Source organism: Cuculus canorus, chromosome 1, assembly GCF_017976375.1.
Source record: "Cuculus canorus isolate bCucCan1 chromosome 1, bCucCan1.pri, whole genome shotgun sequence".
Taxonomy (NCBI): domain Eukaryota; kingdom Metazoa; phylum Chordata; class Aves; order Cuculiformes; family Cuculidae; genus Cuculus; species Cuculus canorus.
This window is the reverse complement of record NC_071401.1, coordinates 81,713,714-81,739,968: the sequence shown is the minus strand read 5'-3', so window position 1 is coordinate 81,739,968 and position 26,255 is coordinate 81,713,714. Positions and strand designations below refer to the sequence as shown.

Sequence of the window (26,255 nt, the reverse complement as noted above, 5' to 3'; positions counted from 1 at the left end):
CCCATGTAAATTTGGACAGTAACTTCAGTATATTTTCTTGTGCATTAAATTAAAATTATATACCTCAGCACTCTGGTTGTAATACTTGAAACTGAATACCACACTTCTGGAATGCATTTACTTTCTCATATTCTATTCATTTTCATCCAGAAGATACAGCATTATATTTCACACCTAATAGAGTACTACACCTTCTAGATGAGTGTCAGATTAGGATTTTTGTTGCCATAAACAGTTTGATTTGTTTTTTCCCCCTTTTATTTGTACTGTTAAAAAGCAAGTTCAAGCTCTCAAATATTATTCTGATAGCAGTATCAGCAAACTAATCCTGTTTTATAGCCAAAAAATAAGTTAATGAGTATGACTATGGTAATTGCTAACTCTGTCATGAATTCTGCCTTAATTGCAAAAAGTAGGTGCTACTTCAAAGCATTAGATACTACTGACCATAAGCAGGCTTCCTCATATTCTGCTACTCGCATATTAAGACACTTTCTGTGGAGGAAGACAGGTAAGTCCTATTAAGCTGATGTCTACCCTTCAAGAAGCTGACATTTCAATGAATTTTTTTATAAGTGAGATCAAAAAATCACGCAGCTCAAGAAGCCCACCTAATTCATATGATGTCAGGTAAAGAGGATTTTATACAGCACTGCCATTTCAGTGCCATAAGCTACCCTTTTCCTAATGAACACGATCAAATTTTCCAGTGCAATGCAGGTAAAACATCTGTGTGCATGTAATATGACTGCAACCACTTATGCAAAGGGAAATCAACCCCCACAATTGAGTCTGGTGACAGACAGTTATTAGCAGTGGCTACAGTCAAGCATCGATGGCTGTGCCTAGAGGGAAATAGTGTAAAAGGAAAGGTCTGCTGCTACAGGTGAAAGCACTATCTTGCCTTGGCCTTAGACAAAAGGAATGAAAACCAGGAGATGCTGTCTCCAGGCAAAATCTTCAGTGTCTTACCGCTCACTGGGAGAACAATTCAACTCTGAGCTTAGCAGGATCTGAAAGTCAGAATCCCCCACATCTCCCAGAGATTAACTGATACGTTTCTCTTCCCTGTAGAGACAATTTCCAGATCATTTTCTTGCCCTATAGTCTGTTCTTGCATAGTAGCTCCTATTAAAATCCTGACGCAGCCTTCTCCTCTATAAAATTGAAATGTGTGGTGAGATAATACTCAAGCCCCTTAACAATGAAATGGCATACTTCTGCCTACCCTCCATACTTTAGTGCCTGAGAAAAGGTCAGATTTCTATTGTATGCACCCTCTTATATGCTAGTGCATAAGATCTTTGCTCTTGTTTTTTCTGGACTCATAGGATGGGTACAAAAGATGACCAACACATACACAAAAATTCAGAGACAGTAACTGAAATGTGTCACCTGCTCTCCTTCTATAAACAGTTTTTAATTCAAACAAGTAATTTGGAATAGGTACCTACTGCAGGAAAAGACTAGACAACTGTGAAAGGAAAAAGAGGAGACCACGGAATTCTTTATTTAGAGGAAGGAAGTCTTACCACACAAAGAGGGACTCCTTGAACTATGTTAAATGCGAGCTTAGGTTTAGGGCTTTTTTCCTGTTGTGGTTGCCGCCTTTCAGCCGCTCAGATCCTTCACCATAACGGCACATCTCAGATGTATCTACCTGACTGTGTAGTCAATGCAGGTACAAATGCATGAGCTTTGATAACGTGAAGTGAATTACCCTTGTGAAGGAATATACACTGATGTTTCCAGAGCGATGGAAGGGAACATATTTTCAGCACTGACTTTTACATGAACTCAAAGATTTTCTTAAAAAGTCCTAATTTGTGTATCAGGCTCATAAAGTATGACCACTGTGGATATGAGTTGTCCAGCAACCAATGTGAGACTGAAGAGACCTGGTGCTGACCAGACTACAAAAAAATTATTCCCTGCTATTAAGCATAAAGGCTGCCACACTGTACTAAATTATGTTTTCTATTACCCTGTTCTAAATTTCATCGCAATAACTGGCTAGAGTTTAACAAACTGCCTGTTTTTGAAGGAAGCAGTCCTAACCTCTCTTCAACCTTTAACTTAAACTTTGACAGGGTTGGTTGGTGGTGGGTGGTTTGGAGGATAACAGGAGGTAAAAAGGGTAAGGTTAGTTTTGACGTAAATCTGTTGCCCAGTCTAACTCATCACGTGGCAGCACAAGCAATAGCACACTTCAAAAGAGAGGCTGATGCAAGGGCCGGACTGAACAGCAGTGAGCAAGGGGAGGGCACGGCTGCTTCTCCAGGCAGCGGCGATGGCTTCAAGGGATCATTCAACTATGACCTTTTACTTCAGATATGAAAGTCTCTGTAATACCAGCTGAAGTCTGATGATGAGCAACCACCTATCCACACCTTTGTACTTCTTTGTAGATAGGTTTTTATGCTATGAATACATAGTATTCATGTATTTATGTATTTGTATGAATGTATTTATGCTTTGTATGAATACAAAGTGGGATCAAAAAATGCTACTGAGCAAAGACAGAAGTATGTACACACACACACTTTTAATTACTAGTACTCTTGCCGTTCTCCCCCAAAAAACTCCAAATATTTAAAGAATGTCAACTTTTCTCAAGGATGGAACAAAGCATGTGACCTGTCAAAATCTAGAAATGCTTGGGGATAGTGGGGGCTGCTGAGAACGAAGTGGCTGTCAGAGGCTAATTCTGCCATGGAAAAGGTATGCCTTCTCAAACACGGTTCTGAAAAGTTTGGCTTCCACAGCAAGGCGTTTGACACCCGCACCCATCCCCAGTCGCTGGTCTAATGTTTCAAGGATTCTTCTGCACCAGCCAAGTCCTCTGACATCGCAAAAGGACGAGTGTTCCTTACAGCGCTTAACATCTCAAGAGAACCGCGTAAGACCGCACACACTCACGGATCTGATTATGTGTTTAAGTCAGCTGTTTGCGTACCAGCTAACAGCTGAGGATGAAAAATAAAATAAGGGCTGTACTCTAGAACCTGTGGGGTTTTTTTTCGACAGCTTTATTTCCACGTCTCTTGGTCTGCAGAAGTACGACTTTCCCGCTTCGAGGCAACACTTACTCACGCAGCCCAACCGCTACTTAAAAGGTATCGCTATAAAAACAAATCCCTGCATCGTAACTCCTTTTCCTCTTTGCCTAATGGCATTCTGCACATCACCACACCTTCCTTCCCATCCTCACTCAACTCCCAACTTCTCCAACCGCTCTCCAATTCCCCCAAACCTCACTCTCCCCCGCCCGCAGCCCGGAGCCCCGGGACTCGGTTCGGCTCAGCTCCCGCGCGGGCGGCCGCAGCCTCCCTGGAGCCCAGCGCACCTGGCTGTCCGCGTTCCCTTCGGAACCCAGCACAACCCGCAGCCCCTTTTCCCGTTCGGTTCGGCTCCAGCGCGTGCAGCCACCGCCTCCCGCGGAACCGGGCGCGCCCCGCTGCCCCCTCTTTCCCCCGCAGCTCCGCTCGGTTCGGCTCCCGCGGAAGGTGGCGGCGGAGCTGAGCGCCCCGCCCCCCTCGCAGCCCGGCACCTGCGGGCGGCGCGGGGCTCCAGACCCGCCGGGCGGTGTGGCGCGCAGGCGCCGTGCCGCGCGCAGGTGCGGGGCGGGCGCCATGTCGTGAGCGGAAACGGCGCCCGGGCGGCGGGGCCGGAGGGAGGAGGAGGAGAGGAGGGGGGGGGTGGGAGCGCGGCCCCGCCTGGCAGCGCGGAGGGGGCGGGACAGGGCGGGGGGAGGGAGGGCCGGCAGCGGGCGGGCAGCAGTCGCCGCAGGAGCCGCCGGTGGAGCCCCGGGAGGGCTCTGGCTGCCTGCCTGGGCGCGGTGCGGGAGCGCGGGGAAGATGCCCCTGGCGCAGCTGGCGGATCCCTGGCAGAAGATGGCTGTGGAGAGCGCGGCTGAGAGCGGCGCCGAGGTACGGGGTGGGGGGAAAGGAAAGTTGTGAGGAGGGAACAGCGACCGCTGAAGGGACCGGACAGAGCTGCCCCTCGCGGGGGGAGGAGGGCAGCGCCGGGGGGACCGGAGCGAAGGGGGGGCGCTGCGAGAGAGGGGACAGGACGGGCAGCGGGAAAGGGGGGAGACGAGACGGGAGAGGAAGGGAAGGAGGGGAATAGTGGCTTGGGAGAGGAGTACCAGGTAATGGGACAGGAAGGGGACGCAGGGGGGCAGCGGCCCGAGGGGACAGGATGAAAGGGGAGCGGGGGCAGCAGCCTCGGATTGGGGTACGGGACGGGCAGTGGGAGAGGGGGGAGGCGAAACGGGAGGGAAAGGAGAGGAACAGTGGCTTGGGAGAGGGGCACGGGGTCGGGAGGGGGACGCTGCGATGGGGGCAGCATCCCGCGGGGGGGAGGATGGGGGAACGGGAGTAAAGGAGGGGGCAGCAGCCTGGGAAAAGGGGTACGGGGCGGTAGGGGAAGGAGGGGACAGTGGCTTAGGAGAGGGGGGCCGGGCCCTGGGACGGTACGGGGACGCGGGGGATACACACGGGAGTGAAGGAAGGGGGCAGCAGCCTGGGAGAGGGGGACGGGACGGGAAGGTGTGGACAGTGGCTTGGGAGAAAGGGACCGGGCAATGGGACAAGAGGGGGACGCTGGGGAGGGGGCAGCAGCCTGATTGGGGGAAGGGATGGGGGAGGGGAGCGAGGAGGGGGGGCAGGAGCTTGGGAGAGGGGGGACGACGAAACGGGAGGGGATGGAGGGGACAGAGACTTGGGAGAGGGGGAAGGAGGATGTGGGGACGGGAGCGAAGGGGGGTAACGGCCAGGGACGGGGAAAACAGCGTCCCGGAGGGGCGGAGGATGGGGGGACGGAGGAGATCCCCCAGGGCGCTGCGGGGGTGGTTGGGGACACGAGGCGCGGGGCGGGCAGCGGCGGGGGAGTCTCCCGGGCGGCCCCTGCGTGCCGCTTCCTCGGCCGGGGCTCGGGGCGTGTTTCACGGGACCGGGCTGCTCCCGGCTCGCTCGCTCCCTCCCCTTCCGCCCCCTTCTTCGGCAGGGAGGAACCTGCTTCTCGCCGCTGCCGCCGACTCGAGCGCTTTTGTTCCAGCGCGGTGTCTGGTTACTGTCACGGCGAGTTTCCCTTCCCGGGGCGGAGGGGCACGGAGGGCAGGAGAGCCTTGCCCGTCACCCTCGCCTTGTCTGCCAAGCGCCGTGCCCGCCCGCGTGCTGCTGCCCCCTTATCTGGGCAGGATGGGGTTCTCTCTGGTAGTTTCGCAAGCGTTTGGGAAACCGCAGGGACATTTCGCATGGGGGAAGCTTTGTGCTTGGCGGCGCTTACGGGGACATCCCTGCCAGAGGTGTAGCGCGGCGGTGGTGCTTTCCCCCTGTTGGTAGCGGGGAGCTGGTGGTGTGCTCCTCCTGACCTTAGTTAGGCAGGACGCGTGTCAGCTTTCCTAGGCTGGGATAATGAGAGCAGCTGGAAATTGGATTCGCTCACATTGGAAGCCAGAGATGTCTTCAGTTGTTTTCATTTTTTCCTACAGTGTACTACTCTGTTGGTTTGGATCTGTGTAAATACTACACCTACACAGTTGGTTGTGCTTGCTCCATGATTCCCTAGTAGCCCACAGTTCATGTGCTTGTTTGTGACTGGACTCCCATCTGGAAAGAAATAGCTTTCTCTGACAGCGCAGCTTTTACCTGAATGTGCTCCAGCTGATAGGCAGCCAAGCTGCTTCAAGTAAGGCTGATCCTGAACTGCATGGACTCAGGCCAGCTTACAACGAATAGTCAGAAGGTTAGGGCTTATTCCTTAGCAGACCCAAGAGACAGACCAATGTAAAGTTTCTGCAGTATCAGAAATATTTGTCCTTTTGATGTTAGCCTTGTCTTCCTTCTACATATCTGGAGGTCAGAAGAACCTACAGTTCTAATCTGACGGGCAGATGTGTCTCTCAAACTCTTGCCAGTTACTGTAGTTACTTTTAAGTTCTTGCCGGTTGCGCACTGACTTCTGAAGTAGTGATCTTGGATGATTGTTTTTTAATAGGAAGTGCTACAATACTAGTGGGATGCTTGGGGGAGATATTTCTCCAATACCACTTAGGCTAATGATTTGGAGAAGAGATCTTAACTGTTACTTTAGTCTTCTGTGCTCACTGCATGTAGTCTGTGTAACTTTAATAATAATATATGTACTGCAAAGGTAGCAAAATATTGCTATTTGAAATGTGTGCATGTGCATGATTAGTGATACTTTGTTTTTAAACTGCTGTCATAAAATTCTTGAAACAAATTTATTTAATCTACCTAAAAAGAAATAAACTATTAAATTGACCTGAGTCTACAGGAGTTTAACACCAAAAAACTTTGTAGGACCACCAAAAAAACCTGAAACAGCAACTGAACTGACAGGTTTGTGCTCTAAGGCCCTTGTCTAGAGTAAAGACTCAGTTCTTGAAAAGGCCAGACTGCACTTTTGAAAGCTTCTCAAATGAACCTCAAATTAAAAAAGTTAGACTTAGAAAGGTTGCTTACCTGAAATGAGTTTTTAAGAAAAGGTGTTATAGTAAAAGTAATCGAGTTTAAGTTACATACATAAAGAAGTGACCTAAATACATAACTTATATTTTCAATTTGCATGAGTTATGTTTATCTGTAGCATAGCAATATCCTAATTACAGATCCTATTCTGCAAGAGTATCCTTGGGCAAAAACATTTTTTATGTCCACCTGGAAACTCGTGATTTCAGTCCTAGTTTGACTATTAATGTCTTTAACTGTAATACTGAGTGAGGTAAAGAGTTTCCACTGTCAGATTTGCTGACTTAGTTCTTGTAACACTGTTGTCCACATGGAATTACAAATTATCGAGCTTTAAAACTCAGCTCAGACACTTTCTTTGACTTATCAACTCTGTGAGTTTCTATATGGTATTAATTTTTGTTTGCTTCCCAAAGCAGTCCCATTTTTGAGTTTGTAGTGGTAGCACCAAGGAGGTGATTTGCTGTGATGTGTGAGCAAATTTAGCAGAAGGAATAGAATGCCTTTAACAACTTTGGAAGACAGTATAGTTAACCATCAACAGCTGCTGTAACTTAAGTATACAGGACAGCAGATCTATAGAGCATGGTCCTTCTTAAGAAATAATGCAAATTTATTTTATTTTTTTTAGATAAAACATATTTATAGTTTTAAGACATTAGGTGCGAGACTTCAGGTGCAAATAGGTCAGTGATCCACATTGCATCTCGAACAATGCAAATTTTTCAATGTGTTTTTTCAATGTGTAAAGCTGTTATGCTGTTTTTAAAATAATTTGACTATATAGCATAATGTGTTTTTGTTTTCTTTTTAAAGTTTCATGTTTTAAATCACAACACTGCTAAAGCCTGTGGAATGATGCTGTCTTTTATTGACTCAGAGTCTACTCAAGATTTATAACAAGCATAGATTTGTTTTTCATGGTGAGAATGTGCCTGTTATTTCAAGTCAATCTGCTTTCATGAAAATTACATATTGATTTGAGTTTGTATTTGCATGCCTGACTAACTAACCTGATCCTTTGATCTCTACATCCAGCTATGCATATTAATGTCAACTGGAGGAGAATGAAAACAGTTGTGGCAGCCAGATTTTGTACACCTGTACCTTGAAAGAGCTGGCCATCATAAGGAGGTGTTGTTTACTAGACTTTCTGGCAATCATTTGTACCATTTATTTTAGGAATTTTGGTTTAGGTGCTCTACACTGGCTGTGGAGAAAGTTCATTTTTTTCCACTGATCTTGACAGAGGATTTATGATCACCTATTTAGGTGTCTAAATAGATAGTATGAGTCCCCTTTTGCAGAATTCCTTGTTTTATCTTCTGTATCCAGAATTATTTGAACCTTGCATAAGATAAGAGGTGCTAACATTTAAAGGACATACTGATGCTTTAAAGAATCTGGTATAATGTAATTTTTGCTTTATAATTCCATTCTGATGTCAATGTGACATTCTCTGTGTCAATATATACTTCTGGCATGGAATCTGAAATTCATTAAATGTCTTGTCACCTGAAGCCATGGGGCTGTGGCTGTGGCTGTGATTGTCTCAATATTCTGTAGTGGTCTGTGTAATCAAGGCTGTACTTTTGTTCCACATGAACAAAGGCTATATTTACAACCTGTTATCATTTCTTGTATAGCCAACACAGGTAAACAGGTCAAAGCTGAAGTGGGATCACCTAAATGGACCAGTCTGTGTGGATTTTGAAGACTCTCCGTTATAGGAGATACCCTGCGGAGCACCCTGCTAGAGCTCGTATATACCTGCTGTCAGTGCAGTGTGTTCTGAGGTCTGGGTTTTTCTCAGATTTGCAGAGTGACATTTTCTTATGCTGGGTTAAAAGTGGCAGTTGGCAATCTAATTCTCATCTAAATAAGTAGCATGCCTTGTATTCCACAAACTACTATGATAGAGAGATAGATAACAGATGTTATATATATGTAAATTGTGTCTTGAGAAACATATCATCTGCATGAATGATGTTTAGGTGCGTGGAGCTTTTTCTTCAGCTTTTTCAGATCCTTGATGGTACAGTTTTACCTGTACCGTAAACTCCTATGTGACATAGTGCTGATGTCATGCTGTCAGCTGAGTGGGGTAAGAGAGGGCAAGTGCTTTACTCTGCTGAATTCAGTACCTTCATGTGGTACTGTGTGTGCACTCTGCAGTTCTTGGTTTTGTGGTAGAAGGTGTTGAGTTTGACTTGAATTGTTCCGCTAGGGTTTTTTATGACACTGGCAGTTCTTAGCTTGTAATTGTTTTGTTCATTATAGCGTATGTGATATTTCTCACTGCAGCTGGGATATCTAACATGAAGTAGATGTAAGCAGACTGACACATTTAAAGGCATGTCTGCTGTCTTTGAATTGATTATTATCTGTCACACTAATGGTAGTTGTTTGTAATTCAAAATGCTTGATTCTTAGATTTTACAATGATACACAGACTAAGGTAGGTGTTTAATTATTTCTGCACTTCAAAAATATTAGCTTTATGAGTTGATTGGACTTGGCAGTTGGCAGATCTATCAACTTCAGGAACTCATGCGAGATGCTGGTTTGGGATTGTGTTTTTTATGGGTTTTGGTTTGATTTAGGGGAGTTGTGTTGTTTTTTTTCTTCCAAACAGAATTCATAGCTGTATTCCAATAGTGAAACTGTTAAGAAGTTTTTCAGTCAAGAGAAAAACCTCATAGCTATTTTTTCAATCTTGGTGACTTTGAAGAGGGGAATAACTTAATCAGTAAAACTGGATAAGTTAAAATGTCTTCAAGGTATTTTTGAGTTTCATTGAAATTAAGTGATTGATTACTGCAGGTTTTGTGCTATAAGCTTGTGTCCATGGTACTGTGGTACTTAGTCTCTCCTTACTCTCTGGAATAAGGTTATATGCCTCACTCATTGGAAAGGGGATGGGAGAATTCTGTGTAACAGATGGGAGAATGAGGCTTGGCAGCTTGGTGATTCCATCTAGCGTAATTCATGGGGTCTGTTCTGGAGCTAGGAGATGGATTCTGATTTCCAGGGACCTACTCCAGTCCCAGTTTATTTTATACTCCCAGTTCGTGGCTCAGCCACGAAGTTGCTGCTAGCTCCTTCTTATCAGTAATAGTTACCATATGTTCCTTTTGATGGGAGGAACCCCCTGTGGCATGCTTAATGCTCCACTTAACTCTTCTTGGAGGAACTGCGGGGATTTCTTATTTATTTATTGCGTGAAATAGTTCAGTGTGTAAAAAGTATCAGGTCTTCCAAACACATTATTATTGTATAGGTCTGTTTCTCGCACTATTTATAAGGTTCCATTAAATTAAATTTAATCTAATTAAATTTGCATTAAGGATTTCATTTCAAGCATTCATTTATTGGAATATGCTTGAGTATTTATGGAAGAAATAGTATTTTGTTGTGTGATTTTTAAATGTCCAGTAAACCATAGCTTTGAAAAATAAAATACTTTTTGTCCTGCAGGCTCAAAAGGTGGTGGTTTCTGACTGTAATCAGACCATGATGAATATTATTTGTATTATTCCTTGTATAATATGATTGCCAAAATTAGTTACTATTAGAACTTACACTTGCATGTTAAACTTTTTGTTTTTTCACTTAATATGGAGTCTTTCTCTTCCTGTCTTCCAGCAATTGGCCGTTGTTTTATTGTCACCTTGGAAATCCTGACTTTTAGGAAATAGTGAAGTATCTCTGTAGCTCTCTCCTTAGTAGAATTTATTAAAATATCTCAATGACAAAACGAGCATAAACAAGTAATGATTTAGTTGACTTCAGTATTAAATTTCGGCCTATGTGGTTTATCATGCAGAGAGATTCTAAGAAACCAAATCATGTCTGAAAACCTGTGTCTACATTGTAAGAAATCACAGCATACAACCTTGCTATGCTCGCTGGCTGCCCCCCAGCTGGTGGGTTAAGGACCTGGCATGTACTCCCGGGTGTGCATCCTGGTCTTCTTTGGAAGGAGCCTAGGCAGGCACAGGGCATCTCAATGGGCCTGAGGCTGCAGTAGACAATGAAGACGAAGCATACCTGTCTTCTCGTGCAAATACCGTCCTGGTAATAGGATTTCTGTACAGTCAGGTGCTAGAGCCACTCAGGATAATGTGTATGAGCAGAAAAGGCATTTCTTTTATTTTCATGTGTTCAGCAGTGGTTGGATATATTGAAGTAAGTTATTTCTACGTATGTATTTCTTCTTCCTCTTTGGAGCAGATCAGCAGAGAATAGGTGGTGTGGGCTTTATGGGTTTTGTGTGGTTTTTTTTGTTGGTGTCATTTGTTTGTTTTGTTTTGTTCTTTAACTGAGGGTGTTGAATTGATACATTAAGCGTAATAATTTACCACCCATACACATAGAGAACTAAATGAAAATTTCACTTCCCCTTCTTTCTTTTTTTTTCTCTGAACAAGTGGACATACGCAATTTGGAGCTTTTTTTTTTCCATCAGAAATTGGTTAGCCTGGATGAAGATTTTATACCTTATGTCCAGCATTTTGGATAGCGCCATGGCACATGTCTGACTTCAAGCTGAGTTACTTTAGAGAATTAAACTCGCCCAGAGCTGCCAACCTTTTTGTTTCCTTTTCTGACCTGCCTTGGCATAGAGTTGGACAAATGCCAGTGCCAAGGAGAGCCTCACAATGGGGGAAAGGGGGACTACTTCGCTATATTCTTAAACCAAACTCTTGAGTCATATTAGAGAAGAAGAAGGTGGAAGTGTAAACTGGTTTATGAAGTCACATACTTAAAGTATCCTAACTCAAGGAAGTTTGGCTTTGTACCTAAATGATATGCATGCTAATGGCTTATGTATGAGGTTGATTGTCTACAGAGGAGCAAGGTTCAATGTCCTGCTGTTTCTTTTAAGAATAAATCAGTCATCTTAAGACAATAAAGTCTAGAGTAAATTATGTGGAATTAATGGAACTTGAAGTAACCAAGCTTTATAGAAAAGAAATATTTGTAATAATTCTATGTTTCATAAAAATCAAGACTTGTATCTTTAGGTTTTTGCTTGATTTTTGTCTTTAATGCTTGCACGTTTTTAATACTTGCATGTACTATTTTTAACATAGTACATGCAAAAGGTATTGAATATATGCTATGAGAGAACAGCTAAAGAAGTCTAAGATGATAGTTCCCTTCTGCTACTTACATATAATAAGTTTTAATCAGGTCAGGATTTAGGTAAGTGCTTTGGATCTGTGTGCCTTCACAGCTCAGGACTTAGCACACAAGTCATTAATTCAGATCCTATTAAAGCCTTATATTTTAGTTAAGCACTGGAATAGATGGTGAAAACTCCATTACGGAAGATTTAAGAAGGGGTTAGACAGAAACATTTTGCGACGTTGTAGGAATAGTTGATCATTCCTTGGTGCACTGAGATAGATTGGATGACCTCTCAAGGTCCTCTCAGTCTATTTTCAACTGTTTTTCTCAGACCTACGAATCTTTTCTCAGGGCAGCTCACTGCTGCTTAGAATAGCAAGTTTGAGCATGCACAATTCAGAAGTTTTTTTCTGAATGTCGTTCCATGCAGTACCTTGTGTTGCTAACAGCAAATTTATTATGAATGCTTCAGTGAGATTATTGTATTCTGTGCTGGTTTGATACAAGCCAGGAGCATTGTTAACAACTATGCTCAATTCAAGGAGTTTTATCACAATTGAGAGTCCTTTGAAAACACAGCGGAGTGTAACTGCTCGGATCTATGTATGACCAGTGTTTTACTGCCTAAAAACTAAATAGTACTAAAAGTTCTTGTGTGTTTTGGAATATTTATTTTTGGTATCCAAACTTTATTTCAGAAAGTTTAAAGGGCAGGGAAAAGTTTTTTATTAAATCCTGTAACTATATTTAAAAGTTGTTGAGTAAGTCTGGAAGCCCTGGTAGCTGAGAACTAGGAATTACCTGAGAGAAACTTCAGACTTATCCAGGTAACTTATTTAAATGATAATTCTAAAGCACAGTTAAATCATCATCTATGTTTTAACATTGGCGTGTTAAAACTTCTAGATAATGATTTCTAAATTGTGTGACTCAGATGTCTTTTCTGCTTATATATGTGCTCAGAACATCATCCTGCACTGATATACAGTTGATTTGTCCAATTGTTCAGTCTAAGAATATAAAACTTTTAAAATTATGTCTTAATTGAGGGGTATCATGCTGCTAAAAGGCACCAGTTATGCAGAAAAGTAAATACTTATATTCTGAAATCTTTTACAAGGACTGGTTACAAACTTTTATGCTCAAGCCCAATATTAATAATTAGGAAGCAATGAGGTTAATAGAAGAATTATATTAAAAGCTATAAGTAGTATCAGTTTCATAAGGAGTTTTAAAATGAGTACAACAGTTAAAATATTTGGCAGAGAGGCTACTTAGACATCCCAAAATAGTCTAGCAATAGTCTGAAAACAAAGCAGATATGTTTTGGGAGTGGAAGAAGATACTTGATGGGGAATAACGTTAAAGAAGACGAACTTATGTCCTTAAGGAAAAAAAAAATCTTTAAAACATAGTAAAAAAACCCAAAATTCAGCAAAGTAAGTCCAAATTAGCAAGTTTTCAAACATAATATGAGAATGGAGATAGTAAACAAAATCTAAAAAATTCAGTGTATACTACCTGTAATATTGATGAAACTAATTAGAAAAATACAAATATATTAGTACTACGGGAACCATAATAAATTGTCCACTTAAATATTTCAGTTAATATGGTTTAGATACTCGTAAAAAAAAAAAATCTTGTGTGATGGGAATGATGGGTACCTGACATTATTATTAAAATAAGATATTCTGCACCAAATTGCTGTTATGGTTGCTAGATCATGTATTTTACATACAAGATTACCCATGTGGATCCACTGCTAATCGGAAGGATAGGTGGGAGTATCATTAGGTTTTTGTGCAGGTGCTCAAGATTGTACAATTTTGCCAGGCTTCTGAGATCGTTGAGATCTCTTGCAGTAAATGTTGGAACCATAATTTTAAAAAAAAAAAAAAAAGACTTTACAAGTCACATTAGGTCTGTAGATCAGTAGACAGTTGTAGTGTGTAGAGTGCAGGATATTCCCTGCTCCACAAGAAGTGGTTAATTGATTGTAGGTGGGATGTGGGCTACATTTCTTGATGTACTCCTCCGTTACAAAGGATTTAGTATGATTATATTCTCTTAATACCAATACCCTAGACATATGCCAGCACTTGCAGTTATTTATGGGTGTGCATTACTGGTCAAGAGTGAAATAATCTGAATTAAGAGGGCTTTTAATTTTTTTTTTAAACTGTCCTTTTGCTAGGAAAATAAAGTACTTGATTACATCCAAAGAGTTCAGCAGGTTTAAACCTGTAATTTTTTATTGCTAGAAATATTGGTGGTTGATATCCTGTTGCTTAGTTGATTGACTTGTGTCGGAGATTCTGTCCATTCGTGATGGGGAACATTCATGTACCAGCTGCCTGATGCAGATTCCCTGAAAGTCCTCTGCTTTGTGCTTAGTTTGGGAACCTGTAAGACCTCTTGTGTTCCTGTCCTTGTGACTTCAGGAAAACTATTGGAACCCAACTGTGTTTAAGTATTCATTTCTAGCAGTTTAGTGAAATGCGGCAACAGATTTAAAAGCCTTTGGGAGCAAGATTTGTAGCTAACAGAAAGTGCCTGCTTCTACTAGAAGACAGTGTAGGAAATTGAGTTTGAGCAGAATGGAAGAGCATTTTGTAAGTTACCTCTATAAGGGATGTACACCCTTCTCATTGATCACTCATGTGTTGAGGCATAAGTAGAAACTTTCTGTGGACCTTTTCTGTTACTTTTCATACACTTATTTTGTGCTGTCATCTGAAATGTGTTCTGCTTTTGGAGCTATACTATGGAAAATAAACAGATCTTTGATCCACTCTGCTTGTTTAGCATCCCACTAGAGGAGTGCAGCTGAAGAATAATCAAGGTCTAGAGGCTGTGTCTTTTGAATTAGACTAATCTGTACTTGTGAAAGATATATTCAGCCTCCTCTTATTCTGTATTCATTGGGCTGTTATATCTAGTCTCAGTCTATTATGTCATTGAGACATGCCCTCGATTCTAGTTGAACCCTAGAATGAGTCTACACCCAGCAAAATGGAACTCGTTTCATTCACTCACCTCTTCAGCATGCTGCTGACCACCTCCTCCACAGTGGTTTAAATACTGCCACTTCCAATAGGAGCCTTTTGGCTTTACATTTTAACTCATAAGGAAGGTAGTACACCTTGTAGACTTCCTGAATATGCAGCTGCTTTCCATTTAGTATTATCATATGCTAGCAAACCATAAATCATATATACATATTCTTCTTTACTTTACATGGTGCAGACTGTTATGAGAAAAACTGGTTCTACCATCCAGTGTTTCCTTTAGCATAATCATTGTAGACTTAGATCTTGCTAATCCAGTGATCTGGCTCAGACATGACCACATGGCGCACATGCTGATTTCTTGAGTTTGTTCCTAGTTCCAGTAAGTGTGTTTGGAATGCAGGGCTTCAATTTGACTGAAAAATAACTGAAAGCAATGCAAGATTAAACAGAAAACAGATTTCACAAAACAGTTCGTTTGTGTTGAAAAGGTTTGCTGTGTTTTTTCTAGTAGACAGATAAAATGTTGAGAAAGTTGATGACATTAAAGCTTAGAGCCTTGTTAAAAACATATAATTGCTGTTATAGTTTTAAGAATATTAGAGCCTATTTAAACCTATGACTTGTAAAGCTGATTTTATTTAGTACTCTTCTCCATTCTAGTTTAGCTTTTAGCTAGCAGCTAAGCAGTACACAGCTTCTGTCAAACCTCTCCCGCCCAGTGGGATAAGGAGAATTAGGGTGGGAATGGGAACTCGTGGGTTGAGATAAAAACGGTTTTAATAAAACAATAAAAGAAGAGATGATAATAATTGATAATATATATAAAAGAATTCATTAAAATACAGCCGCTCATCACCTGATGATTAGCCCATCCTGAGCAGAGATTGCAGCAGGTGTAGAAGTAGCAACAGGCACAGAGATCACAGTGAGTGGAAGACCAGACACGGAATCCAGATCACTTACCCACCTCCTGGCCGAATTCACATTTTTATAGTGAGCATGAGGTTACGGTATGGTATATTCTGTTGGCCAGTTTAAGTGAGCTGTCCTAGCTCTGCAACTGTACACTGGCAAAACATGGGAAACTGAAAAATCTTTGATTTCTTAGCAACAACTGAAAACATCAGTATATTATTGGCACTCTTGTCATACCAAATCTAAAAACCAGCGGCTGCTGGGATGAAAATAAACTCCATCCTAACTGAGCATAAACTTTACCTGGTAAAAACTAAAACAGTATGTGTTGTCAACATTGTTCTTGCACTAAATCTGCAATGCAGTGGCTACTAAGAAGAAAACTACCTGTCCCAGCCAAAACCAGGACACTCCCTCATGGAAAGATGACTTTTAGAGTAGTCTAGAATTATACTAGAAGTCTCTGGGATTTTCCTGAAGCCAGTTAAGAAGAGAAAATGGCAGTTAACATGTGCCAGAAGTCTGTACTACAGATACAACCAGAAGCCAAATCTTCCCCTGCCAATCCCCTTAAAAAAAAAAAAAAAAAAAAAAAAAAGAAGAAAAAAAAAGGAAGCCTATGTCATATATGGGCAATTTGTAATTTTTAAACTTCAGCTTTACCCAGCTGCATCTTTTAGCGAAAAAATGCCCGGGAGAAAACTTGGTAGAGAGCTGGGATTGAACATTCAATGTATTTGCAATATTTAAAAATTAGAATTTGTAAGTTGTTGGGATTTAGTCTGTCACTTCATGTAAAAGATTCACCTCTGGTCATGTGAAAGTTGGGAGGCTATATTATAATCAGCAGTTGTTACAGACAAACATTAGGAAGGTTCCACAGAAGCATTCTGCTGAAAAACTGAACTGTGGGAAGGAGGGTGTAGAATTAAGCTAAAATCTCTGAATCACTGAGCAGCTTTTGATACCTTTCCAACATCTAGAAAATATGTATCCACATGCATCTAACTTTATTTTAAGTAAATTCAGTTCTGAAAAGATAAATTCATTAGGCTTTCCGTTCTCTAGGGAAACGGTGTGCAAATGAAATTAAATTCTGCCTGCAGTGGTAATAGAAAATGTAACCATCTTTAATAGTTTTTCATTTGTTTCTAAAATCATATTGAATTGCTGTTAAACTGCAGGAGCAAACTAAGAATTAAATCCACAAGTGATATCCGTAACTTAGGAAATACCTATTTTTCCTAACAACTTGCTAATATTCGTAATTTATGCGTAAACAAGGTCATTCTAAGTTTTTCTGGGTAAAACATCTTTTAGAGATTCTCCAAGTATCTAGTATCACTGACAAGAAAAAGAATGCGTTTGTTGACCAACAAGGTATTTGACCTTTATTTTAAAATCTATGTAGCTAACTTTTTAATTCAAAGCCTATTTCTGTATGGCTTTTTTGAATAGTCCTTAGAAAAGGACAGAAAGGAATAAATCCTTGCTAATAAAATTAGCATTGCATTAATAGTTTTTATAAGGGTATATTGTAGTTATAAATGTCCTTGAAGTGGGCATGGTAGAGTAAGGACTTAAAGTTGCTACGTAAGGTGTTGCTCTTGGAATGAACTTTATCTGTTCTTTGTTGTGGGTTTTCACTGTTTGGTCTTCATCAGGTTTTACTCTTCTGCAGAAGTTGTGGTAGTGGAAATAATGTCTAGCTGTGTAGTAGTGAGGTTTAAATGCCTGATTGGTTTATGCATTTCTTACTGTGACTTCGTCCAGTTTGAGACTGCATTAGAATCAAAGCAAGACTGACATTGTATGCCCACAATATGCAGTCTTCTCTGTTTATTTTCAATAATTTTATTTTTTTTGTAGAATATGGAGAAGAGAGCACTTGATCCTGCAGAGCAGCATGCCATAAAAGCACATCTGCAATATATTTATTGGATTCAGCATGTGTAGTAACTTGATGTATCTGTTTTTTACAGAATGGACAGCAGATTGTGGATGAACCTATGGGAGAAGATGATATCAACCCACAAACTGTGAGTAAAAGATGATTGTAATAAAGATAGATAGTACAATATGGTCGCACACTCAGTTTACAGGCAGTTTGCTGCTAATATTTTGTTCTTCAGGTTTACTTGACGTGAAGTGCAGTCTGGGATTCTGATATTTTTGAGAGGTTCTTTCTCACTGACTCTTTATCTGGTTCTGTATCCTACTGTTTGTTCTGATGAACTTTCGTGCTTTCCCTGGTAGTTTTGTACGATTATAGACTCTCCCTAGTATTTTTAGTACAAAGCAGGCTTGCCTCTGGAAAGCACAAAGCTGAATATGGTAGAAATTCTGATTGAGTTGAGGAGTGAGGAGATTTGATAATAAGATGTGGCTTGTTATAGAGAATTCCTGAATAGGAAGGGAGGTCAATCTCCTCTTTCTTATCTTAGCAATTCCTAAAACATTTGGTTCTTTCTTACTGTTCCATTTTCCTACTGCCAGCAAGCAACGCACTCCCATTGACATGTATTGGTCTCATCACTGCATAGGTGAAAATATTTTACATCTATGATTCCTAGAGCTTGCTTTATTAATAGTTAAGGCTTCAGTTCTGGTTGTGTCCCAGCAAAGGATTCTCTTGTGATGAAATTCCACACAGATTCCGTTGATGATACGTGCACTTCCTATATGAAATACGATTATATCAAGAGTGGCAGTGTGCACGGTAACTTTTCCCTTTCTAGTTTGATATTCAAGGTGTAATAGCAGCTGTCACCTTTGGTTTTCCATACTGTTGTAAGATTTCTTGGTAATGTCTATCTGTTCCCTTTTATTGTTAGTGTTAGTCATTTCATATTTTCCTTATTGACATGTGTAAAACTAGATTATTTGCATAATAACTCTTCATTAGTCTGGAATACTCTTTCTGTTGTCTTTCTCTTTGGAACTAAGGAAGCAGAATAAGAAATTTGGTCTCTTTTCTGGGCTTCCAGTTGAAAAGTTTAGAAGTGTCACATTGGAGTGCATTCAAGAGTAGGAAACCTAGTCCATTGAGGCCTAGGGGTTTCCTAGTTTATTCTCTATTGATGTGGATTCCGGCTTTCCTCTTGTGTTGCTAATCTGGCTAAATTGGAGGGGAAGGGAACTTCACTTCATTGGTTTGGAGCTGACAAAGCTAAGGGCTCTAGAAATGCTTGCATGAAGTTACTCGAAGATAGTAACTGTAGGTATAAATTTAAATGGTGACTTCAGACCCCTTCCTTGCCTTGGATGAGATGCTAAGTCCTGAAACATTCTTAGTGAAATTTTCCTAGTGGTGGAATAGCCATAGGGAGAGGCTGAACAATAGTGTAGATCTTGAGTGTTTGCTGTAAACCGGATCTGGACAGTAAGCATTAGAGAGCTCTAAACCAATGCATTGTGAAGGACGTGTAGGCGTAGAGTGGTTACTCTGAGCTTGAACACAAAAAAGCGGGTATCTATCCCTTTTTTCTTTCTTAATAATGCTTTTGGTTTTTTATTCTAGCTATCAGTAAACCCTGAAAACCTCATACCTCGTATTCCTTTCTGCTTTCAGCTTTCAGTAGTCTTTCAGGGAAAGATCAAGGGTGAAGAAGGACTGTGAAACTAGTTTCCATTGCCTTTGTAGCTCAGAGGCAAGAAGCGAAAGAATTCTTAACCCAGGCTTCTTGAAAATAGATGTTACTACTGAAGACAAAATCACAGTCGGGAAGTTTCATTTATAATTTAAATTCTTTATATTCATGTCAAACTTGCCATTTACAAAATTTTGTAATGTGAAAATATAAGTGAATTCAGGTTTCTAATTGCGATGCCTTTGACTTTTTCTCAGACATAAAGGCAACTTCAGTGTTTACCTGTAGTTTTGTATTAGAGAGTACTAGCTCACTGTTAAGCTTGGTGATAAATGGCCTTACCAATAAAATAGTTTTTGGCACTCCGCATTTGGATCAGTTCAGGGTTCATATGCTGGTATTGCATGTTGTGCAGACTTCAACTTGTGATTAGGTCGTCAAAGCTGTTTCCATCTGTGCAGCGTGGATATAATTGCAATATCTTAGAAGTTTCTCTCTGCTGAAGTTGTGCAGAGGGCCACTTTAGATGATGATGCATGGAGTTGCCTTTTTCCATGCTTTTCTTCAAACATACCAGTAATAGATGTAGCTCTTAAACTGATATGAAAATTAGGAGATTAAAAGCCTGTGTTGTATAACTGCTTTTGATTCATCTTCATACCATGCAAGGCTGTGCTGTCTTTAACGCTGATGGAGGAAAAAGGCAAATGCTAATGGATTACTCTAAAGTAGAGCAGTGTTAAAGAGTGAGAAAGCAACGATATTTGTGTGGTTGGAAAGCAACACCAGGAGGAGATCATTTGTTTTGATATTTGACATAATGTGGACTACAGTACTTACTTGAAATCTTGTTTGAACTAGAATATTTGGTTTTGGGGAAGAGTTCAGGTTTTGTTTGGTTTGCTGATTTATTCTGACTAGTGCCATCACTTGATGATGATTTCCTTATTCTGAGTCTGTAACTTCGCCTTCTTCCTAAGAGATTTTTTGGCTTGTGTTTATCTGCTGAAATTATATTCTTCATCTATTGTATTGGGTGTACATGACAAGGTTTTGATAGCTAGGACGGTGGCCTCTGAGAAGAGGTAGCAGGCAGCCCTGCGCTGCAGGACAAGGCAGATTCTTGCTGGCTCCGAAATGGATCCACTAGTGGCCAAAGCAGAGCCCGTCATTAAAGAGAGGGGCAGTGAGAAAGTGGCCGAGTGGTTGTCTGACAGCCAGCCAAGGTTAACCCACACAACTATCAAATTTCTATTTCAAGATTTGGTAACTGCTGGATTTCTGTACTTAACTCAGACATTTCCAAACTGCAGCTTTTGGGGAAAGCAACCTATTTTAACACAATATCGTAGAATCATAGAATCATTTAGGTTGGAAAAGACCCAGTCTATACCTCCCCTGGCACAACTTGAAGTCGTTTCCTCTTCTCCTGTCACTTAATACCTGGGAAAAGGAACCAGCATCCGCCTTTTTTCAGGTAGTCGTGAAGAGCATAGTCTGTTGTAAAAGCGTTTCCTCAGCCTCCATTTCTCTAGACTGAACAGCCCCAGTTCCCTCAGCCACTCCTCGTAAGACTTGTGCTCTAGACCCTTCACCGTCTTCACTGTTCTTCTCCGGACACACTCCAGCAGCTCAATGTCCTTCCTGTCATGAGAGGCCTAAAATTGAGCACAGTATTTGAGCTGCAGCCTCACCGGTGCCAAGTACAGGGGCACAATCTGGTGGCCACACCATTTCTGATACAAGCCAGGTTGCTGTTGGCCTCCTTGTCCACTTTGGCACACTGCTGGCTCTTGTTCAGCCAGCTGTCAACCGGCACCCCCAAGTCCATTTCTGCCAGGCAGCTTTCCAGCGCAAGACTGTAGTGTTCCATGGAATTCTTGTGACTCAAGTGCAACGCCTGGCGTTTGGCCTTGTTAAACCTTGTACAGTTGACCTCAGCCCATGGATTCAGCCTATCCAGATTCCTCTGTAATGTCTTCCTGGCCTCAGGTGGATAGACTCTCCTAGCCAACTTGTCATCTGCAAACTTACTGAGAGGGCACTCAATCCCCTTATCCAGATCATTGATAAACATATGAAACGGAACTGGCCCAAATACTGAGCCCTGGGGAACATTGCTCATGATTGGCTGCCAACTTGAATTTATCTCCATTTACCACAACTCTTTGAGCCTGGCCATCCAGCCAGGCTTTTACCCAGTGAAGAGTGCACTTGTGTAAGCCATGAGCAGCCAGTTTTTCCAGAACACTGTGGGAAACGGTGTCAAAGGCTTTACTAATGTCCAGGTAAACATCTGCAGGCTTTCCCTCGTCCACTAAGCTGGTCACTGTGTTATAGAATGAGATCAGGTTAGTCAGGCAGGACCTGCCTTTCCTGAAGCCATGCTGTCTGGGTCTGATATGACTGTCAAAATTTAAAACATTTCTCAAATATTCTTTCTGTCATGCATGCAGTACTTGGTTATGATTGTTTCAGCGTTTAGTAGCTCAGACCAGTGTTCTAGAATTTATTTTGCATTTATTTCTAGGTTATGGTGAGTAAAATGTTGCCAATAGTAATTAAAATAATATCGTTTTTTTAACACAAAAATTGCTATGGCTGCTCAGGCAGTTATAGCTGGAAGCTAGCCTTTATGGTCTGTAAGCTGACAAAATAGTACTTCAGCTGGGATGTGATATTCTTTTAGTGCTTCATATCTGTTTTGGTGCAAGATAAAGTCTAATTTTAAATTACCAATGAAACTCATTTAAGTGCTTCTGTTTAACTTTGCTCTGAAATAGGCTTAGAGCACTTATGTGGTCAATTGCATTGACAGTTTATGCAGCTTCTCAGTTGTAACTGAGAACAGTAGAGCAAACAGCCCTCACATGTTACCAGTATATCCAGAAGGAAGGCAGAATATTTTGGTACACGTATGTGGTCTGCACGTTCAGGATAGAGAATGAGTTGCCATAGTTCTGTGGAGATAGAAGGTGAAAACTGGAAATTCTGCATCTTTTTGCTGATTTTTGAGTGTTTGGATGGTATGCTGATAATGAAAATCAGATAAAAATTTTAAATAAATATTAAAGCCTAACAGTTTTTTTTTCTCTCTAGTATTCTTTGTGTCAGAAGATAAGTTTCATTTTGTTTACTTCCGTGTTCTTTTGATCAATAGTAAAGTTAATTGGCAGGGCAGTCGGAGTTGCATAGGTTCAGTTTGTTTTAAGAAAAGCAGTAGCTGTAACAGTACATACCTGTTTCTGAGGAGCCCGAGATGCTGCAAGGTTCAAAGTCTTGTTCCTCTTAAAGAGGAATCATTCAGTGTTCTAGTTTTATTACAGTGAATATACTGGTTATATCTGGCTTCATAGCTTGCTGTCAGCATTTTCTATTTGATGTATTTCAAATGATTGAGGTCAAGCAGGAAATAAATGTAAGGACAAGTAACAACTGGCTGAAGCATGACATAATGTGAAAGCTTAGGTGAATGTTACTGAAAGAGGGGAAGCTATTTAAAGCCTTTTATTTGCTACCTTTCTCACTCTTGTGCTATCTGCCGTTGCTTTCTGTATTTCTGTGTCCATAGAGATTGAGTAAATTAACTGAGCAAATTACTTGTTGTGAGCTCTTGCAGGCATAACGCATGCTTTTCTGCTAGCTGAAGCTAACCAGAAACTACAGCTGGCCCAGCAAGTAGCTTCCCATTTTGTATATATGTGAAGAGCATATTGTGTGTGCTGTGTTCTTTGTTCTGTTCTGTTAGCTGGATTCAATTTAGCTGTTAAAACACTTATTACAACTGAAGTGTAACCATTGCACTCTACTAGCTTAAGCATAAACATACAAAAATAAAGCTTTCCAAGCATTTGTTAAAAGATGTTTTCCGAAATACTTTGTAAGTTCCAGAAAAGCTCGTGTATATTTCTTTTTGGTAACCTGCAAGGCCTGGAGACTTTTTTTTCCAGTACTGGAAGGAGTGAAGCCTATTAAGGCTCAATCGATTGGGATGAAAAAGTAAACCCTTACTCCAACAAAGGTGGTGTATAGTATTATGACACCTCTTGTATGCTTTGGTGAAACTTTAAACAAAATGCTACTTTTAAATCAACAGAATTAAAGCAAGCATAGAATTAAATTGAACTAAAGCATAAAGCAGTGTATTAAAACATGCTGATCTGGATGATGAAAAACTAAATCTCTGTAGCTGTCATCCTCTTACTAAAATATATAACGAAGATAACTAAGACTATGGTTGGTGGGTACTCAAAAGGTAATGTAAGTTGCAATGAAAAGTCAGTTAAATACTTACTTTTCATCTATTTTTCTCTAACAGAACTTAAAATAACTGTTTACAGCCAGGAGAACTGAAAATTATGACGTTTGTCTTGCCAATTAGTGTTTTAATAGAAGAGTTTATAGGGAAAACGTGATCTTAGAAAGGCCTTTAAAATGCATTAGAAAAATAATTTGAAGCATGTGGGCAATATGGTCTCTTCGTTGAAGTGCTGAACTCAATCAGTCAATTACACGTGGTAATAATGTTGAGATTCGGTATTATACATGCATGTGTACTGTACACTTTATTGTAAATATATAAACCACTGGCCAAATGGGGGGGGGAAGGACAGGAAGGTGTCAGGATCAGGAGAGGGAGATCACTCACCGACAAGTCAGGAGCAAAACAGCCCCTCATCAGTCAGACAATATGAAAATGGAACTGATCTGGTGTAATCTTACTTGTTTTGTCACTTTCCATGAAAATACTGAAAGATAGTGTGTTAAAGTAATTCAGTGAAAAAAAGCATAATTACACTAACAGATGCTTAGATTTGGGACATTTTAACCAATTTTTAATTTCATCTTTGTTTTTAATATTTTAACATTTTACTAATGAGAACTCTTAGTTTCAAAAACTTTGCTTGAGTTTTGACAGGTTAAGGCACTGTTTCAGGACTGCTCTGAACTTCTGTTGAATGTTGCCGTTTGGTTTCTGATTAAAAGAAAAACCATGTGTATAAATTAACATGACTGTGAACATATTTCCGATGGTCATTTTGATATGTTTATTTTCCTTTTGCTGGCATAACCTTTACATTTCACTTTTCTGTGTGTGGTTTTATCTGTATTTCAATGTAAATTCATGTCTCTGTGGTAGAGGTTGTAAGACAGCTAGAATGTTTTAAATATTACAAAAATATTTGGGTTCACACGTATTCATAGACTACTGAGGTTGTGATGTTAATTTTTTTACTGACTGATACTTAATTTTAGCTGAAATGGCTACGTGGATAGCTTATCAGTAGGAAAACAGTGACAAGTTAATAGTTTTGTAGTTTTACTGAGAGATGAGGTATGCAGTCAAGTTATTCTTCCACATTGCTTACGTATTCTTGAATGTCTAAGTATTGCTTTTTCATATGGAAATCAAACTGAGGAAGCTTTCTTTACAGCCCTAGCAGTGCAGTTGTTAGAAACCATAATATTACATAATTCAATATGACACTATGTTAAGTACGCATAGCACGCTGTGAAGTAAGTTGTAGTTTCTGGTGAGAGCCAGAGGATAACCTGGCTGTTCACTGTGTAATGCAATGAAGGAAACAATCTGGGTTACAAATACTAAACTTGGACTTCAAGGTGGTCTGTAATTCTTACATTCCTTCCGATATATTTTGCTAAATATAATTAAATATGGGTACACATGTATTTAATTCTATGTTACAAGCAAATTACTTTGATTCTTGAACAAATAAGTTTCCCAAGCAAGCCATTTACACCTGTAAAACTTGAATCCAGTTATTCCCTTCTCCATGCTCAGATTTTCCCTTGTAAAAGGTAGAATACCGTCTTTTTCCTTTTATGGAAAAAAAAAAAAGAGTTGGAGATTCATTCTCTTCCAAAGCATTGTGCTGTGCTGCAAACTGGATGAACTTTGGTGGAATCTTACAGCTAAGTGCATGCATCTTACCTGTGTAAGAATAGACTTAGTGGCTCTCATGTAAGAAATTACAGCATCCTTACAGACAATGCGAAGTTTTTAGTCTGAGTTGCTAACTGTTAGATATCAAACCCATATAAAGAAGGCAAACCGTGGAGTATTTTTTTCCTCAAAATGTCATTAGGTGTTGAGGAAAGATTACAGCAAACATCTTTAATTGACGTCTTCTAATAGATTTTCTGAGTGGCTTATTTTTCTCTTAGTGTCTTAGATGCAGCATAGTTTCTGGATCTTGGTCAGAAAATTGGATACCTTGAGAGGGTATGCAACATTAGAAGTGAAGCTGCCTACTTGTTACATGAAGAGAAAACAGATGGTAGCCCTGAAAAGCCTGTGAAGTAGCAGATGGAAACTGCCACACCCCCTGATTATAGCCAAAGCAGCTATATTCTATTACAAACATTTTTATTATGAGAAGTATATTATTCAGCTTCGGGAAAACTCCAAAAAGTAGCTCTCTGTTTCTCAACTGTTGACCTTCATCAAATGATGGCTTTTAATTCATTATGTGTACTCCACTTTTGTTTTATCCAGATGATTGAAGGCAATCCATACTACAGAGCCTTCCTTGCTTGTCTAGCAGCATAAAGACTTACTTTGCATTATTACACTTCTCAGACTGACAGTATAGGGAAATTGTCAGTCTACCTAATGGACTTCAGTTAGATGAAAAGCTTCGACTTTCTCTGGTTATGTGTAAAAGTGAGCGCCCCGCTGTGATGTGCACACTTTGTTCAGTCGAACTTATGGGTTCCCACATATTCTGTACTGCTTTTGAGAGTTCCTCCAGCATCTTTCAGTTCTCCCGTGGAGAGAAATAGTGGAGGCTGTGAGTCTGGTCAGTAAGTCTGATCACGTTTTCTTTTCATTTTTGTAAATTCAGAGCATCCAATTTAAAATGAGAGAAGAAAGATAAGAGATGAACTTGCTTTATATTTCTGTGCTAGAGGACAAAATGCATTGTGTGAGTGGAGTTCTGCAATTGACAGAACTGTCAGTGACCGGCATAGCAAATTCCTTTTGTTTTGGAGACAGTTGTGTTTCATGATAGACATGTATAATGCAAATCCTTATCAAAGACTTCAAGGTAAGGAGAGCAATTTGCTGGAGCAATTTGTCCTTGTTA

General features: G+C 40.6%; 1 protein-coding gene across 3 annotated transcripts in view; it reads left to right on the top strand.

Annotated features, from left to right (window-relative positions):
* The first annotated feature begins 3,760 nt into the window (after positions 1-3,760).
* Positions 3,761-26,255, top strand: part of RPS6KA3 (ribosomal protein S6 kinase A3) — a 79,836-nt gene continuing 57,341 nt past the window's right edge. For 2 of the 3 annotated variants that reach the window (XM_054070924.1, XM_054070913.1), the window contains exons 1-2: positions 3,761-3,929; positions 17,539-17,595. In XM_054070924.1, the coding sequence (XP_053926899.1) occupies positions 3,858-3,929; positions 17,539-17,595 (129 nt within the window). In that variant the 5' untranslated portion in view covers positions 3,761-3,857. Of the gene's footprint in view, positions 3,930-7,399; positions 7,418-17,538; positions 17,596-26,255 lie in introns of those variants that run through there. The other variant, XM_054070933.1, reaches the window with a different exon arrangement.